The 16,240-nt window shown below is 42.9% G+C and overlaps 1 protein-coding gene across 4 annotated transcripts in view; it reads right to left on the bottom strand.

The window, feature by feature from the left end:
* The window catches only part of cpeb4b (cytoplasmic polyadenylation element binding protein 4b), a 118,418-nt gene that overhangs the window by 20,749 nt on the left and 81,429 nt on the right, over positions 1-16,240 (bottom strand). For all 4 annotated transcript variants that reach the window (XM_069898860.1, XM_069898861.1, XM_069898863.1 and 1 more), the window contains 3 exons: positions 7,360-7,533; positions 6,908-6,997; positions 912-1,030 (listed from right to left, as the gene is read on the bottom strand). In XM_069898860.1, coding sequence (XP_069754961.1) covers positions 912-1,030; positions 6,908-6,997; positions 7,360-7,533 — 383 coding nt within the window. The remainder of the gene's footprint in view (positions 1-911; positions 1,031-6,907; positions 6,998-7,359; positions 7,534-16,240) is intronic.

The following is a 16,240-nucleotide window of genomic DNA, read 5'->3' as shown; positions in this document are numbered from 1 at the left end:
GATTCATTCACTACATCAAGGTCATACTTCAATATAGTAATTACTCATAGGATACCCAGCGTTGCCAGGGAAATGAAACACTCAGTTGCTGACTACATGGTTGAAACAAAATACCCAAAAAAATTCATGGTAATTCTGCATAAATATATTTTTTCTGTTTTCTGCTACCTGCCTCTTGCCTGTCTGGAGGCCTGAGCACTGAGATGGGCATATCGCTGCTGTTCTGTTTCCAGCTGCCTGGTCTTTGTATGTCTGGAAGCATCAATAGTGAAGCGAGACTGATGTTCCTCTGCATTCTCTTGCTTTATCTAAATTTTCGGGCTTGTGAAGAGCTTCTGACAATGTTTCTTCACTTTTTTGGGCTCATATTGAACTGGGTTTGGTTTCTGAATGTACATTGATGCACAGCACTGTAACTAATTGAGGTGCCCCGGTGCACATTCAAAATATTTGTTTTTAAACTTCTTATGACCTTAAAGGTTAAATTCAATGTGGTCATGACATTCAGCATCAAATGTGACCTCTACTAAACCTCAATGGACATTTCTAGAGTGATCCATATGAATTTGCATGGAGAACAGACAAACAAACAGACATACATGCACAAATATACATTAAATGGCTGCTGCTCACATGACAAACTCAAGTTGTGATTTTAGAAATTAAGCAGAGATCAGTTATGGTATTGGATTACATATTGTAATTAGCTTTTTATATACTTAATGAAGTGATTATTTTTATAAAACTTTCTCCTGAAAACTCTATTGGTACATTTAAAAGAAAAGATTATAACCTGTAGTTGTAGAGAAGAAAAGTCAGAGTTCCAAGCTAAGGATGCCCAAATAATTGAAGTTCTAAATGTTAACTATCACATTTTGATTATTTTTGCTATTAGATACGTATCTGCTTACTGGTTTATCCTTGATGGTTGGACTTGACACACAAAGATATAGCTTTCCTTCCTCTTCAATGCAAGCATCAATTAACGCTTGTACAGAACCTTCTTCCTGAAATAGCAGAAATGCATAACCTGCAAAATGAAACAGAGAATAAGTTGATTCAATTCAGCTAGTCTGGTGGCTTAATGCATCTAGTATTTTGCACATTATTGGTCTATAGATTTTAGGAACAGATTATGCAATGGTATGATTAGGATTTTGAGCAATTATCATTTAGCTTAATGAAAAGGCATATCATATATATCATACAAAATAAAATCCAACAAATAATTAAATGGTTTTTGTAGGAAACTATTTAAGCCCTAAAAAATTGAACTCTGATAGACATCATTAGTAGTTACTGTTTAGACTGTTGCTGCTAAAAAAAAAACCCTGCTACTCCCCATTCAAAATCATTAAGGGAGCAATACATGATAACAAATATCAATGGTGCAAACAATCCTCAAAAAAAAAGACAAAATAAAGCTTAAAACCCAAAATGTTAACCTTTTATTCTGTTCCTCTTTGGGATAACTTTATATTTGGAAAAATCCAAAGCATATGCCTCCGGGTTCCATGATTAATCAGGAAAAGGCCTTAGTGTTGGCAAGAAAGAAATGTAAAGAGGCTGACTATCTTCTTAAGACTTCCTTTTGGGTTTAGTTTTGATAGTTGATGTTGGCATAGAACAATTGGATCAATGGTCAAGTTCCAGTGATATGTGATTCTATAGTTTTTAAACTTTGGCACTATCCCCAACAAACATATAGTCTGATTCTTAATTGTGATAGCAGAATTTCAGAAATTTTTTTAATAAATTGTCACCATGGTAATAAGAGTTATTTTTAAACTACAGCCATACCTCGACTTACGCCCAATCAGGTAACATCCAATCGCAGATATGTCCAAAGTCACCATTAGGGCTTAATAAAAATTTATACCAGGACCGACATTGGCAGGCATTCTTGGGCATTAAGCCACACATCAAACACTTTACCAGGTTCAAAGCTAAAACAAAGCGATTGCACTGCCAGCTGTATAATGGTACACAGTATAACCTAACATATAGTCAAGTACATATATCATTGAAATCTATAATATATGTACTTTTTATTGTTATTGTGTTATTACGCTAATGTGTACCCTCTCTAAATATTTTTATAGGTACTGTAGAGTATTTACATTTTATTAACTATGATATTTAGACGTGTGTATGTACAATATAGAGGTTTAGGTAAATATGTGTGTCGTGTAATCATTTTTTACAGTATATTTTACTTATAATAATCTACATGCCCAAATCAATTTATGTACCCACTTCCAGAATGTAACCTGGACACAAGTTGATGCATGGCTGTATTTTAATTATGCAGTAGAAAACACTTCAGGTTCATAAAATCTGTGCCTTTGTGGCGGCTCACCACTAGGCAGGCAAACCGCCCCTGCTTGTAAGCCATGCAGCAAGGCAGCCGGCCAAAATGGCGCTATTGAGGGTTGTCCCTTCCTCCCAGCATGGGGCTCAGAAGCCCCGTGCTGGGGGACCACGTGACGCCCGGGTGACATCAGCGCCCACCAGCGCGGTTCTCAGCCAGGTCCGGGCTGGGAGTATGTGCAGCCCAGCAGCCTGCAATAAACCACTCTGCTCACTGAGCTCAACCCGTCTGGGTGTGTGTGTTCTTTTAGGAGCAGAGGAGCTATAACAGCTATAATTGGTGACCCCGACTGGTTCAAACATCTTTGAACCCATCACAATCGAGCCTGGGATTAGCCGCAAAACTGCCTGAATTCTGGGTTCAGGAGCCGGAGACCTGGTTCAGCCACACGGAGGCTCAGTTTCACCTCCACCAGATTTTATCCGACACGACCAAATTCTACCATGTGGTCACTGCCCTGGACCAGGGCACCGCCAGACGCGTGCTGCACCTCATTCAGCACCCACCCGCCGAAGACAAATACGAGATCATCAAGCGAGTGCTTACCGAATCACTTGGACTATCCAGACGCCAGCGTGCCGCTCGGATGCTACACCTCAACACCCTGGGGGATAGATACCTGATGGAGCTGATGGACGAGATGCTTGCGCTCATGGGTGAACACACCAACTGCCCAATTTTCGAGTGCATTTACGTCGACCGTATGCCCGGAGACATCCGGCCGCTGTTGGTTCAGGAGAGCTTCACTGACCCGAGGAAGATCACCCAAAAGCCCCAAGAGCTACGGATTGCACGATTTTCGGAAGGCTCAGTTGTCCAGCAGGTCACGAGGCACGGGTACGACCACACCAAACCCGTTCCTAGTGCTACGGTAGAGCACCTGGCCCCTGCAGGGGCCCTCAAGAACATAACCAAGGCCACAGCATCCGCTTCAGGCTTCTGCTTCTACCACCAGCGTTGGGGAGCCAAGGCTCGGAAGTGTCATCAGCCCTGCTCGTTCCAGGGAAACATCCAGGCTGGCCGCTGTTAATGGCTGTGGCGGCTGGCCAAGGACACAGCCTTCTTTACCTGGGACTCAGTCAGCAGCCGGCGGTTCCTCATTGACACTGGAGCCCAGATCAGCATCATACCGGCCATGACCATCAAATCCAGAAACCGACCTTGTGGACCTCACCTCCGTGCGGCCAATGCAACAGCAATCCGGATGTATGGAGACAAGACAGTTCACTTTCAGATCGGCCAACAGAATTTCGCGTGGAGGTTCACTGTCTCGTCCCTCCTGACTGCCATCCTGGGTGCAGACTTCCTCCTCGTACACGGGCTTCTGGTGGACATCCAAGGAGGCGCTTGGTGGACGCCCGTACCTTCCAGGGCATTCACCTCGATGCCTCCCGCTTGGAGCAACCGCAGATGGCCACGATCAGCACGCTCAGAGACGAGTTCCCGACACTCCTCAAGCCACAGTTCTCTGCTGCCTCGTCGCGCCATGGTGTGTTCCACCACATCCCCACCCAGGGTCCACCGGTTCACGCCAAGGCATGCCAGCTCCCACCTGACAATCTCCAGGTAGCGAAGGAGGAGTTTTCTCACCTCTTGGAACTGGGATTCATTTGGCAGTCCGACAGCCCGTGGACCTCGCTGCTCCACCTGGTACTGAAAGCCTCCGGTGACTGGCGTCCATGTGGAGACTATCGACGGCTCAACGAGGCAACAGTTCCTGACCGTTACTCCATCCCTCACATCCAGGACATTACAGCCAACCTGCATGGCACGAAGGTCTTCTCCAAGGTTGACCTGGTGCGTGGATATCACCAGATTCCAGTGCACCCTGAGGACATACCCAAGATGGCCATCATCACCCCTTAGGCCTGTTCGAATTGCTGTACATGCCTTTTGGCCTCAAGAACGCCGCTCAGACCTTCCAGTGCCTCATGGATTCGATGGACAGGGACTTGGATTTCGTCTTTATTTACTTGGACGACATCCTTGTCGCCAGCAAGGACCGGGCGCAACACAAGGCCCACCTACATGCCCTTTTCTCCAGGCTGGCCGACTTCGGCCTTACCATCAACCCAGCCAAGAGCCAGTTCGGGAAAGAGTCCATGCATTTCCTGGGCCATAATATCACGGCTGAAGGTGCCACACCCGCCGCTGCGAAGGTTGCCGCCATCAGGGAGTTCCCACACTAGAACAGCATCAAGAAGCTGCAGGAGTTCACGGCTATGGTCAACTTTTACAACCGCTTCATCCCGGGAGCTGCGCGCATCATGCAGCCGCTGTTCTCCTTCATTGCAGCCAAGCACAAGACGCTCGCTTGGAATCCAGAAGCCTGCACCGCATTCGAGGTCACCAAGGACGCCATCGCGAAGGCCACCATGCTCGCCCACCGACCTGCATATGGCACTCTCTGTCGATGCCTCTGCCACAGCTGTCAGTGCCATCCTGGAGCAGCAGTTGAATGGGCATTGAAAGCCGCTGGCATTCTTCAGCCGCCTGCTCCACCCGTCGGAATGCAAGTAGAGTGCCTTCGACCGCAAGTTACTGGGCATGTACCTGGCGGTGCGGCATTTCCGCTATTTTTTGGAGGGGAGTACTTTTATCATCTTCACCAACCACAAACCCCTCACCCAGGCACTCGCGATGGCAAAGGATCCCTCGTCGGCCCGCCAGCAGTGTCACCTTTCCTTCGTGTCGGAATTTACCACCGACATTCGGCACAAGGCAGGGAAGGACAATGTGGTTGCCGATGTACGCTCATGCCTGGCCATCTGCACGCTGACGCCTGGCCTAGACTTCGACCAGCTCGCCTAGGACCAGGAAGCTGATGAGGTGACGAGGGCCTTCAAGACTGCCATCACTGGCCTGCGGTTCCGAGACCTCCCGTCTCCGAACGGAGAAGGCAACATCCTGTGAGATATCTCCACGGGCACCCCGCGGCCAGTGGTTCTGCAGCAGTGGCACAGGCAGGTCTTCCATCACATCCACGACCTTTCACATCTGTCCATCAGGTCCACAGTCCGGATAGTGGCAGAACGGTTCGTATGGCATGGGCTGCGGAAGCAGATTGCGGGCTGGGCCAGAACATGCACCCATTGCTAGATGTCCAAGGTGCTCAGGCACATCAGGGTGCCCGTACAGGAGTTAGAGCACGTCCGGGAACGATTCAGCCACATTCACGTGGACATCATCGGGCCTTTACCAGTTTCTCAGGGCAACAATTACCTGTTTAGGGTGGTGGACCGCACCACTCGCTGGCCCGAGGTGATCCCAATGCCAACTCCCAATCCCAATCCCAATGCCAACTCCTGCTTCCGAGCACTGTTGCATGGTTGGGTTGCCTAGTTTGGCGTCCCGGCTCACCTCACCAGCGATCGGGGAGCCCAGTTCACATCTGCGCTCTGGCCACAGCTCGCCAACAGATTGGGGATCCAGCTACACTGCACCACGGCCTACCACCCGCAGGCCAATGGACTGGTCAAACGTCTGCACTACCACCTTAAGTTGGTGTTCATGGCCCACCTCACCGGTCCCGACTGGACGGCTGAACTGCCTTTGGTGCTCCTGGGCATCCGCTCCACTCCCAAGGAAGATCTGCAAGTATCATCAGCTGAGCTGGTCTACGGTGCGCCGCTGGCACTACCTGGTGAGTTCATCAACTCATCTCACAATCTCCAGCGGTCGCTGCATGAACTACCTCCTCACCTCGGCATGCTTGGACTCCTTCCAACCCCCACCGCCACCCAGGCATGTCACCTGTCTGACTCATGTTACTGGCGAGCTGCTTTCCGCGGAGTTCGTTTTAGTTCGGCGGGGCCCGACCGCAGCACCTCTGCAGCGACCGTACGAGGGGCCATACAGGGTTATAGAGCGTTCCGGCTCAACATTAACACTGGACTTGGGCGGCAGGCATGAGCTGTTTATCATGGACAGGCTGAAGCTAGCACACCTCGATCCCATCGAGCTGTGGTTGTTGCCCAGTCCAAGAAGCGAGCCCGGCCGGCAAAAAAGGACATTGGCGCTCATTCTGGGGTGGGGGTGGGGGGTGTGTGGCGGCTCACCACAAGGCAGGCGAACGAGCGCTTGTAAGCCATGCGGCGGGGCAGCCGGCCAAAATGGCACCCTCGGGGGTTTCCCTTCCTTCCAGCTCGGGGCTCAGAAACCCGTGCTTGGGGACCAATGACACCCGGATGACGTCAGCGCCCTCCAGCGCTGTTCTCAGTTAGGTCCAGGCTGGGAGTATAAGTGCAGCCCAGCAGCCTGCAATAAACTCGTCTGCTCACTGAGTTCAACCCGCCTGGTTGAGCGTGTTATTGCAGGAGCAGTGTAGCCGCCGTTACAAGCCCTTGTATTTTTGTTGGACAAAAACCTTATTTTGATATTCCTCAGCTTTTTTGTTCCTTTATCTCTGCTAAATGTTCAAACAAAATATACTGAACAGCTTTAAAGAAAAGAATGTTCATGGCAATTCTATATTCTACTCTATTTTAACATGAATTATATATAAAAAAATCAAATGTTAAATATAACTTGGCTTACCTTTGGGTGGAAAATAGGACTTGCTCTCTGCTTTGTGAGGCCAGTCAACAACCAGAGAACCAAATCGACGAAAACTAGCTGTGATTTCATCTGTTTGAATAAAATGTCTTACTGATGATAGATTTTCTAGATTCCAATCACATATGCTCTACATTTACACACAGTAGAAAACTTGTAATAAAATTAGAAGTTTTTGTCCAGAAATTGCTAAGATGACTAAACACATAGTTTAGGCAAATGTGTATTGTCCAATAGATCGCCACTTTCTGCACTTATTATTGGTTAAAAAAAAATTACCATTTAATTTTTTTTAAACCAGGGAGACTTATCATCTTAAGTTTATAACAAAGCAGGGGCCATTGAACCAGTCAGATCTTTTCAGTTTTCTTGTACATTTTAATAGTTCTTTTATATTTTGTACCAACAAACTAATTTTAAAACTACAATCCTACCTTCATCAATGTCAGGTGGCAGACCACCAACAAATACTTTGCGGGAATATCGTTCAACTCTTTCACCATTTTGGTGAGGAAAACAATGAGGCGAACTCAAGCCACTATGAAGAGTTTGATCTCCACGTCCATCATCAAGGAAACCATCTTCAACTGGAAAGAGGGATGAATGACCTTGATAAAACCAATATTAAAAGATTAAATAAAATACAACGGTCCTTTCAAGATTTCAAACATCCTTTAAAAAAAATCAATCCTTCAATGACTGTTTTCATAAAGAACCTTGGAATCTGTACTTTGGACGATGGGACAAGTTTGAAAATAGATGAAAGTTAAGCAGAGCCTTGCTATTAAAATAAATTGACTGCCATAAATGGCCATTTGTACCTAAATACAAGTTAATTCTTGAGGTGAAGATTTGAAAGACTCTTTTCCAAGTTGTATTGTGTGAAATCTGATAAAAGTAAAAAGGAAAAAAAAATACTGATTCTTTGCAATTTAGTCAATTGTTAAAGACAACCGAACACAAAATATTTTTTCTTCATTGTTCCTGATATTCAGAAGTATCAGTAAGCCTCATTAGATTTTAAGTTTTTAAATAAACAAATATTTATGAACATAAAATAAAGATACAAAAAGACCAAAACAATTTGGTAGATTAACTAAAATTTATCTTTGCTGTGGACGTTGTGGAAGAGGGACCTTCAAAGGCATATCGATGAGATAGGAAAAAACCCCCACAAATCAGAGTCCCCAGATAAAAATTTAAAATGAAACTGAACAAAGGAGTCCGATATTAGTTGTGGTATCCTTGCCGTAATGAAATGCAAGCATTAAAAAGTGTTTAAAATGTTAAAAAAAAGGCAAATGAATAAACCAAACAATTACAAGCCAGTCAACCCAATGCCAATTGTGGAGTAACTGGAAAACAACATTTATAAATTAAGCAAATGGAGTTGATCATGTAAAGTGATTACAAAGAGATGAGGTTTGACAAAGATACCACTTGGAGATTTGTTAGCAAATAAAGCCATGTGTTAAAGGGATAACGATAATCTGGATACAAAATTGCAAAATTACAGTAAACAGTAACCAGTAAAAAAAATAATAAAAGGCGATCCACAAATTAGGTGCTGATTTTAGAAGGTTTGTATTCAATATCTTCTTTGGCTTGGCTTCGCGGACGAAGATTTATGGAGGGGGTAAAAAGTCCACGTCAGCTGCAGGCTCGTTTGTGGCTGACAAGTCCGATGCGGGACAGGCAGACACGATTGCAGCGGTTGCAGGGGAAAATTGGTGGGTTGGGGTTGGGTGTTGGGTTTTTCCTCCTTTGCCTTTTGTCAGTGAGGTAGGCATTCAATATGCCATTTTACTAAACACTAAAAATATCAGATTCCCACTAAAATAAATTCAATCTATGACCTCACAACACCCTATACAACTGTAACAAAACCTCCCTAAAATTAAACTCTAGATCCTTTGCAATCAAGGTCAAGATGCTGTTTGTCTCTGTAATTACTTGTTGCATCTACCCATTAACTTTTTGAAATTCCTAAACTAGGATGCCTTGATCCCTTTGAACTTCACATATTTGGAGACTCTCTCACTCGTAAAATAATCCACCTGTTTCTTCTAATATTTCCATCCCACAATTTGAATCTTTCCAAGAATTCACCCTGCAAGCTTTCTAATTTTATCAGCTCTGGTCCAGCAAATACTTTACACCTTACTTTCATGTCCTATGCAGAGATCCATTGTGCCACTGCACTCTATTATAGTTATGTCTTCACTTGGTGCCATTCCCAAATTACATGTATATATTAACATATAAATAAAAAATGCTACCTAGAATTACTCAGTTTTATGAAATTAAGATATTTAATCCATATTTACTCAATAAAGACAGGAGCAACAAATCCAAACTGATTTGACTATCTTGCTCCCATATTTCTTTGCTTATCTGTTGGAAATATTGAAGCTCTGTTTCAATATCAACTCCAAAGTCCATTCCTGTCTCTAAAATTACACTGAAAAGATCAATCACCTATTTGTAACCTAAATCTTGCATTTCCCCTTTAAAATTTTTCTTATTTTAAAAACATTATCCACTGGATAAAGTCTGTTGGTTAAAAATATAGTACAATTCACAGGTGACATGCCAAAGAATATTTTGTTCAAAGGCTCATCACTGCTTAATGAGTGTTTGAGACCTACAGCACCTACAGTCCACAAGGCTACAAAATTGATCCTACACATTGTATGCTCAAAGGTCTCTTTATACTCTGTCATTGTTAAGCAAAAATGGATAAATTACATGAACATTTTTTTAAAAAACTGTCCTCAGCAGTTCAGATAGAATTGATTAAATTCTCCAATTTTCACCCCTTTCCTGTATCAGTATTGACATTCTTTGACTCAATTTTTCTTTCCCCCTCCCCTAACCCCCACCACCCCCCTCACCTTTCCCATTCATTTTACTCTGCCCTGTTGCCATGGCCCACAACCTTACAATTAGCAGCATATTCCATAAATAAACATGGGTGGACTTGACTGCTATTTTAGTGCCACATTGTCATTTGGTCTCATCCTGTCAGATATTCACTTTCTTCTACCCATTCCTCTCCCACTCCTTTCCCAGTAAAACATGAAAAGCTGAGGACACCCTGTTTGAAGTAAAAACAAGCTGGAGAAACTCAGCAGGTCAAGCAGTGCCCTTTATATAGCAACGGTAAAAATACATAATCAATATTTTGGGCTTGAGCCCTTTATCAAGGTATGGAAAAAATGTTGGTAGGAATCTGAACAAAAGAATGGGGGGGAGGGGTGTATGCAAAGGCAGGAGGTGATAGGTGAAGAAGGGAGGGAGGGGATAGCAGTGATCAAGGGGAGGAGGGATGGGTAGGTGAAGGGAGGAGGAAAGGAGGGGAAAAAACTGGAAAAGGGGAGAGGGAAGAGAACAGGTTAGCAGAATCTGGAAAAGATGTTTATGCTATCATAGTTGGTGTCAGTGCTGTGCAATTGCTCAACAAAACAAGATTTAAGGCACTCCTTCCATCTGATACCCTACAGGTCACCCTTGGGCAAGGTGTAGTACTTGTTTGGCCTCCCAATCAGGGTCACATGAATGAGGCAGCTCCAATGTGGTCATTGATATAGGTCTTGCTTGAGTAGGCTTGCAGCATGGATCTTTCCACAAAGCCCACAAACAGGCAGGCATAGCTGGGACCCATGCAGGTACCCTTTGATTTGGAGGAAGTGAGACGAGGTAAAGGAAAAGTACATTGGCTCTGCCTCATACACCCGTGATGAGCTTGTCAACTTCATCCACCTTGTGGCTAACTTTCACCCCAATCTCAAACTCACTTGATCCATCTCCAACAACACTCTTCCTGGATCTTTCTGTCTCCATCTCGGGTGATAAGCTTTCCACTGACATACATTACAAACCCACTAACTCCCACAACTACCTTGACTGCACTTCCTCACACCCTGACCCCTGCAAGAATTCTATCCCCTTCTTTCAATTTCTCTGTCTTCGCCGCATCTGTTCACAAGATGAGATCTTCCAGTCCAGATCTTCCAAAATGTCTGCTTTCTTCCAAATGTGGCTTCCCCTCCTCCACCATCAACTCAGGCCTCACCCATATCTCCAATTCCCGCTCATAGCGTTGGTTATGTATTTTTACCTTTGCTATATAAAGGACACAGAATCAAAATTTATTGTCATGAACAAGTCACGAAATTTGTTGTTTTCCATTAAATTTGCAGTGCAAATATTGCTATAAAATTACATTTGAAAATAAATAAATTAGTGCAAAACTAAGAGAAAGTGATGTAGTGTCTGTGGTTAATTTTTTCTTCAGAAATCTGATGGCAGAGGAAAAGAAGTTGTCCTTTGGGTTCTGTACCTCTTTCCTGATAATAGCAGTGTGAAGAGGGTGGCCTTGACCAAATATCTCAGAGATAATTACACAGGACCCCATTTATTCCGAGTTCTACAATTGAAACAGGTTCACTGGCCCAACTTGTTCAGGTCAACAATTTTCCCTGAATTCAACCCCTATTCTTCTTAATCTTTCCTATCACATACTTTTTGAAACATCATTTGAACATAACATTTGTTCCTGGTTCTACCACTTCCTCTGGCAGCTTATTTCAAACCCTCACCACCCTCTGTGTGAAGGTGCCCCACAGGTTCTTTTTAAACTTTCTCTTCTCTGTGCCCTTTCATTTTCAATTTCCATCCTGGAAAATGGCTATGATTATTTACCTTGTCTATATCCCTCATTTTACAAACCTCTATCAAGGTCCCCCTGAGCACCCCCCCCCCCCATGCCCCAGGGAGAAAAGTTCCAGCCTAGCCAGCCTCTATGAGTCAAGCTGACCAGATCCAGCAATACTCTCATGAATCTTTTTTGCAGACTTGCCAGCTTTGTTACCTTTCCTATCGATGGGTGATTAAAATTGCACACGATATTCCAAGTGTAGAATCACCAGTTACATGATGTCATTCAGAAAGCTATTCCTTCTCCATCACTTCCCAGGTTTTAAAAAAAATCTCTTCTGCCCTCCTACCCATATCCATTTATGATTTCTTGTCGATGGGCCTGTGCTCCTCCCAGTCTCTCACCCACTACTTTAGACAGGCTTTTGATCACACCTTGATAAAGGGCTCAGGTCCAAAACGTTGATTACATATCTTTGCTAAATAAAGAATCCTGTGCGACATGCTGAGTTTCTCCAGCACCTTTGTACTCAGTGTCCTGACCAATGAAGGCACGCATGACAATGCCGTGTTCATCTGTCCACTCATATCTCCACTTTCAGGAAACTATGTAATTGTACCCCCAAGTCTTGTGTGGTGGGGAGTGCAGAGACTTTGCTATTTAGGTTTGCATTTTATATTTGGCATGGGGGAGCACTGAAACTTCACTGTTAAAGTTGAACAAGATGACCCCTGGTTTTGGGGTGATATTTTTAATGTTCAATGTCAGTTTTTTATGCTGGCACATACAGTAACAATCCTCCATATTACCCTCTGTCTCCTGCCATCAAACCAATTCAGTTTCCAATTGGCCAGCTCATCCTGGATCCCATGCAATCAGTCCACTTTGCAGGAGCTTGTCAAAGGTCTTGCTAAAGTCCACTTAAATAATATTTAGCACCCTGCCATCAATATTCTTCGTCATCTCAAAAAACTATGCAACTTGCAGGACACTATTTCACACGATAAATCCATGCTGTTCATCCCTAATAATTTCTTGCTTTATTGAATATCAAGAAAGCATATCTTAGAATCCCTTCCTGTCACTTATTCATGACTGATGCTGAGCTCACCATCCTGTAGTTGCTTGGCTTATCGTAAAGATAAATTATAGAGGGTTTTGGCACATCACAGAAGCTTAACAATAATGCAAATCTCTCTTTTCAGTGTCCCTGCAATTACTTCCCTCCTTACCCTAATTTCAATTATTATTTTAATAATTATAATATGGTAGAAGCAGATTCCAGCTATTGAAACCTGTGCCACCCAATTACACCCAATAAACATGTTAATGTCTAGGATACTATTGATCAGGCCCCAAAGATTTTTCTACCATCATTTATTTTACAACAATCTATTCCCTGAATTCCTCTGTCTCTGTTGCATCTGCACCAGGATGAAGACTTCCATGCCAGATCAGAGATGTCCTCCTCCTTCAAACAACGTGGCTTTCCCTCTACCATCAACTCGGCACTCGCCATTACCCACACATCTGCCATGGCTCCCTCCTTCCCCTGCACAATAAGGACAGGATTCCTCTTGTCCTCACCAACCACTCCACCAGCCTCCACATCCATCACATCCTCCTCTGCCATTTCTGCCACCTACTACGTGATCCCACCACTAGACACATATTCCCCTCTCCACTTTCTGCAGGGACCACTCCCTCTGTGACTCCCTTGTCCATTCCTCCCTCCCCACCAATTGTCCCCTTAGGACCTACCCGTGACTGCAGGAGATGCTCCACTCGCGCCCACACCTCCTCCCTCAGCACCATTTAGGACTCCAAACAGTCCTTCCAAGTGAAGCAGCATTTCATTTATAAATCTGCAGGGATATTCTACTGGATCTGGTGCTCCCCTCTACATCAAAAAAGACTGGACGCAGATTGGGAGATCGCTTTGTTGAACACCTCAGCTCTATCCACCACAATAGCATGGATCTCCCAGTGGCCACCCATTTCAATTCTCTATCCCATTCCCTTGCTGACATGTCTGTCCATGGTCTATGTACTGCTAAACTGAAATCACCTGTGAATTGGAAGAACAATACCTCACCTTCTGACTGGGCATCATACAACTGAATGGTATTAATACTGACTTCTCTGGCTTTCGTTAACCCCCACCCCACTTCTCCAGTCCCTATCTCCTTTCGTAGACAGGATAAATTCCACCTACTCCCTTCCCATTTACAATTAACTCTTTTTGTTGGTCTGGATTCCTCCCCCATTGTTTTAAATTCTGAGATTGTCTGATATATCCTGCTTCTGCTTTTTCTAATTTTTCCTTGAAGAAGGACTCAGGCCTGAAACATTGGCTGTCTTTGTCTCCTATAGATGCTGAACAGACCAGATCAGTTCCTCCAGTATTTTGGTGTTTTTAATATATTTTAAAACCTTCAGCACCTCTTTTGTAAAGCACATATTTCTGACATCTTTGGGGAAATATGTATTTGATACCCTGACACTAAAGTAAGCCTGGAAAGCAAATTCCAGTTTTACCTTTGCATTTTTTTAAGAATGAAATTGCATTGTGCAATGTGCATATATATATATATAAAATCATAGAATTACTAAGATGAATTTTATGGCTTTTTTCTACTGCTCTATTGCCATTATATTGCATCAAACCATCCAATATTGTGCATTTTTCTAAAGAAACCCTTTGTAAATATTCCATTCTTCCTCTCTTCAAATGAAACAGTTTACTGTTGCTTTTTACAAGTCTATTTAAGTTACACTGTTTTAATGCACTGTGGGTAGTCACCCTACATTATTATTAGCTGCATAGACAAATTATTTTTATGCCATTTTCTGAAAAAAAAATTAAAAATCACAGTGTTAGGAAATAGGAAGGTTTTAAGAAATGCTCAAAGCTGTTGAACTGAATAGTGATGATTTTGACCAAGAAATAATTAACAACTTGGGGATTTAAATCTATGACCGGTCAATACAGTTTATAATCCCCTTGACAATTACAAAATATCTCCAGTTGTTAAAATAAATGCACTGATTGATACTCTTGATAAAATTCTTCCAAGAATAGTTTTGTCAATTAACGTACTTACTGGTTTTGTTAATCGATCCTTCACCATATTAAACATTTTGGTTTTAATGATAAGAATTTCCACAAAACAACAAGATGCAGTCACCAAGTAACAAATCTTTGCAAGATTTTTTTGTTTTGAAAACTGAAAGTAGCTTGAATAGATTTTAAAAAGTTCAGGATACAGCAAGTGAAATAAAAAGTTGTGTTGCTCTCAGGGAAAATTTTTGACTTTCAAATTTAAAGACAGTTACAAAATATTAATTTTCAAAATAATGTAAAATGGGCATTAGAGTTATTTTCATGATCATCAATAGATTTAATATTTAAAATATAATTTTTTTGCATATTATATTTTCATATTACACAATCTTGTAGTCCCTCTGCAAATTAAACAATTCTCTAATGTGTACAAAAATCATACGCATTATGAAAACAGCTGCAAGCATATTTGATATGGTAGTATTGCCATCAGTCATCACATTTGGCTGAAATACATCAGTTACCAATGGGCCTCACTCCCCCATGTACGAAAACTTGTATTTCACAATCACAATGGATAGATGAACCAGCAGTTCTTGTGTTTAATTGTCTCCTTAAGCCTTTCTTCTCTGGCTTCTCTCATTATCCCTCCAAGTGAAATAGTTCAATTTGTTCATCACTTTGATCAAGGTCATCCATTCAGTCATTTGTATGTCCACAAGTTGGGATTCATAACCTAGGGATAGTCCTTGTACTAGCTTTTGAACAATAGTGTTACTTTTATATTTTCCAGTGCACCACAATATGCTAGAATATATGGCAAGACCTTCTGCCATATTCCATTCTGAATTTTAATTATCATCTTAGCCAGCCTTTCTTGTACCACCTTAACCTTAATTTTCATCAACTGAATATCTCAGCATAGTCTTCACCATTTAAGACTGCTACAAAATGCTTCCAGCCCTCATCTTACTTGGTATTTTGATCCCCAAACATTTTGTATTTCCACTGATGTTAACAGTCACTTATTTTTTATCCTTGTGACTTCCGTGCATCTCTTTTAGCTTGTTATCGACAGCCCTGTTACCAATGGACTTGAACATTTAACATTTTTAATCCATACATCTTGTAGATCAGCCGGCGTCCACAAGTAAAGAAATAGATTGCAGTGTCTGCTTTGCAGTTAACTCTTCATGGTTCTTGGCCGTAGAGATTCAATTCCATGGGTGTTCCCTCATTTGGAGCATTTAATGCTAAAGTGCTGTTCCTTCTCCCTTCTGTTGTACAATCTACATCTCCACACAAGATGACATTAAGCTAGGACTAGAGAATCTACATTACATGATCAGCAAATATCATAGTGTGTCCAGATACACTGTATAATGTTTGTTGATGACAGCATATAGATCAGCCATTGGCAGAGATGTCAATCAGGCTAGCTAAAGAAGGTACTCCCAAACTACCACCAGCACACCTGCAACACCAGAGAACCAAATACTCTCAGCCACTGCTATCACCACTGCTATCACCAAGAATGCCCACCATTGTAGAAGGGGAGGGCAGGAAAAAGTAAGGGTGCTGGGGGGTTCTG

The sequence above is a fragment of the Narcine bancroftii genome, chromosome 9 (genome assembly GCF_036971445.1).
Source record: "Narcine bancroftii isolate sNarBan1 chromosome 9, sNarBan1.hap1, whole genome shotgun sequence".
Classification (NCBI taxonomy): Eukaryota; Metazoa; Chordata; class Chondrichthyes; order Torpediniformes; family Narcinidae; genus Narcine; species Narcine bancroftii.
Note: the sequence above shows the minus strand (reverse complement) of the source record. Positions and strands in the feature narration are given on the sequence as shown.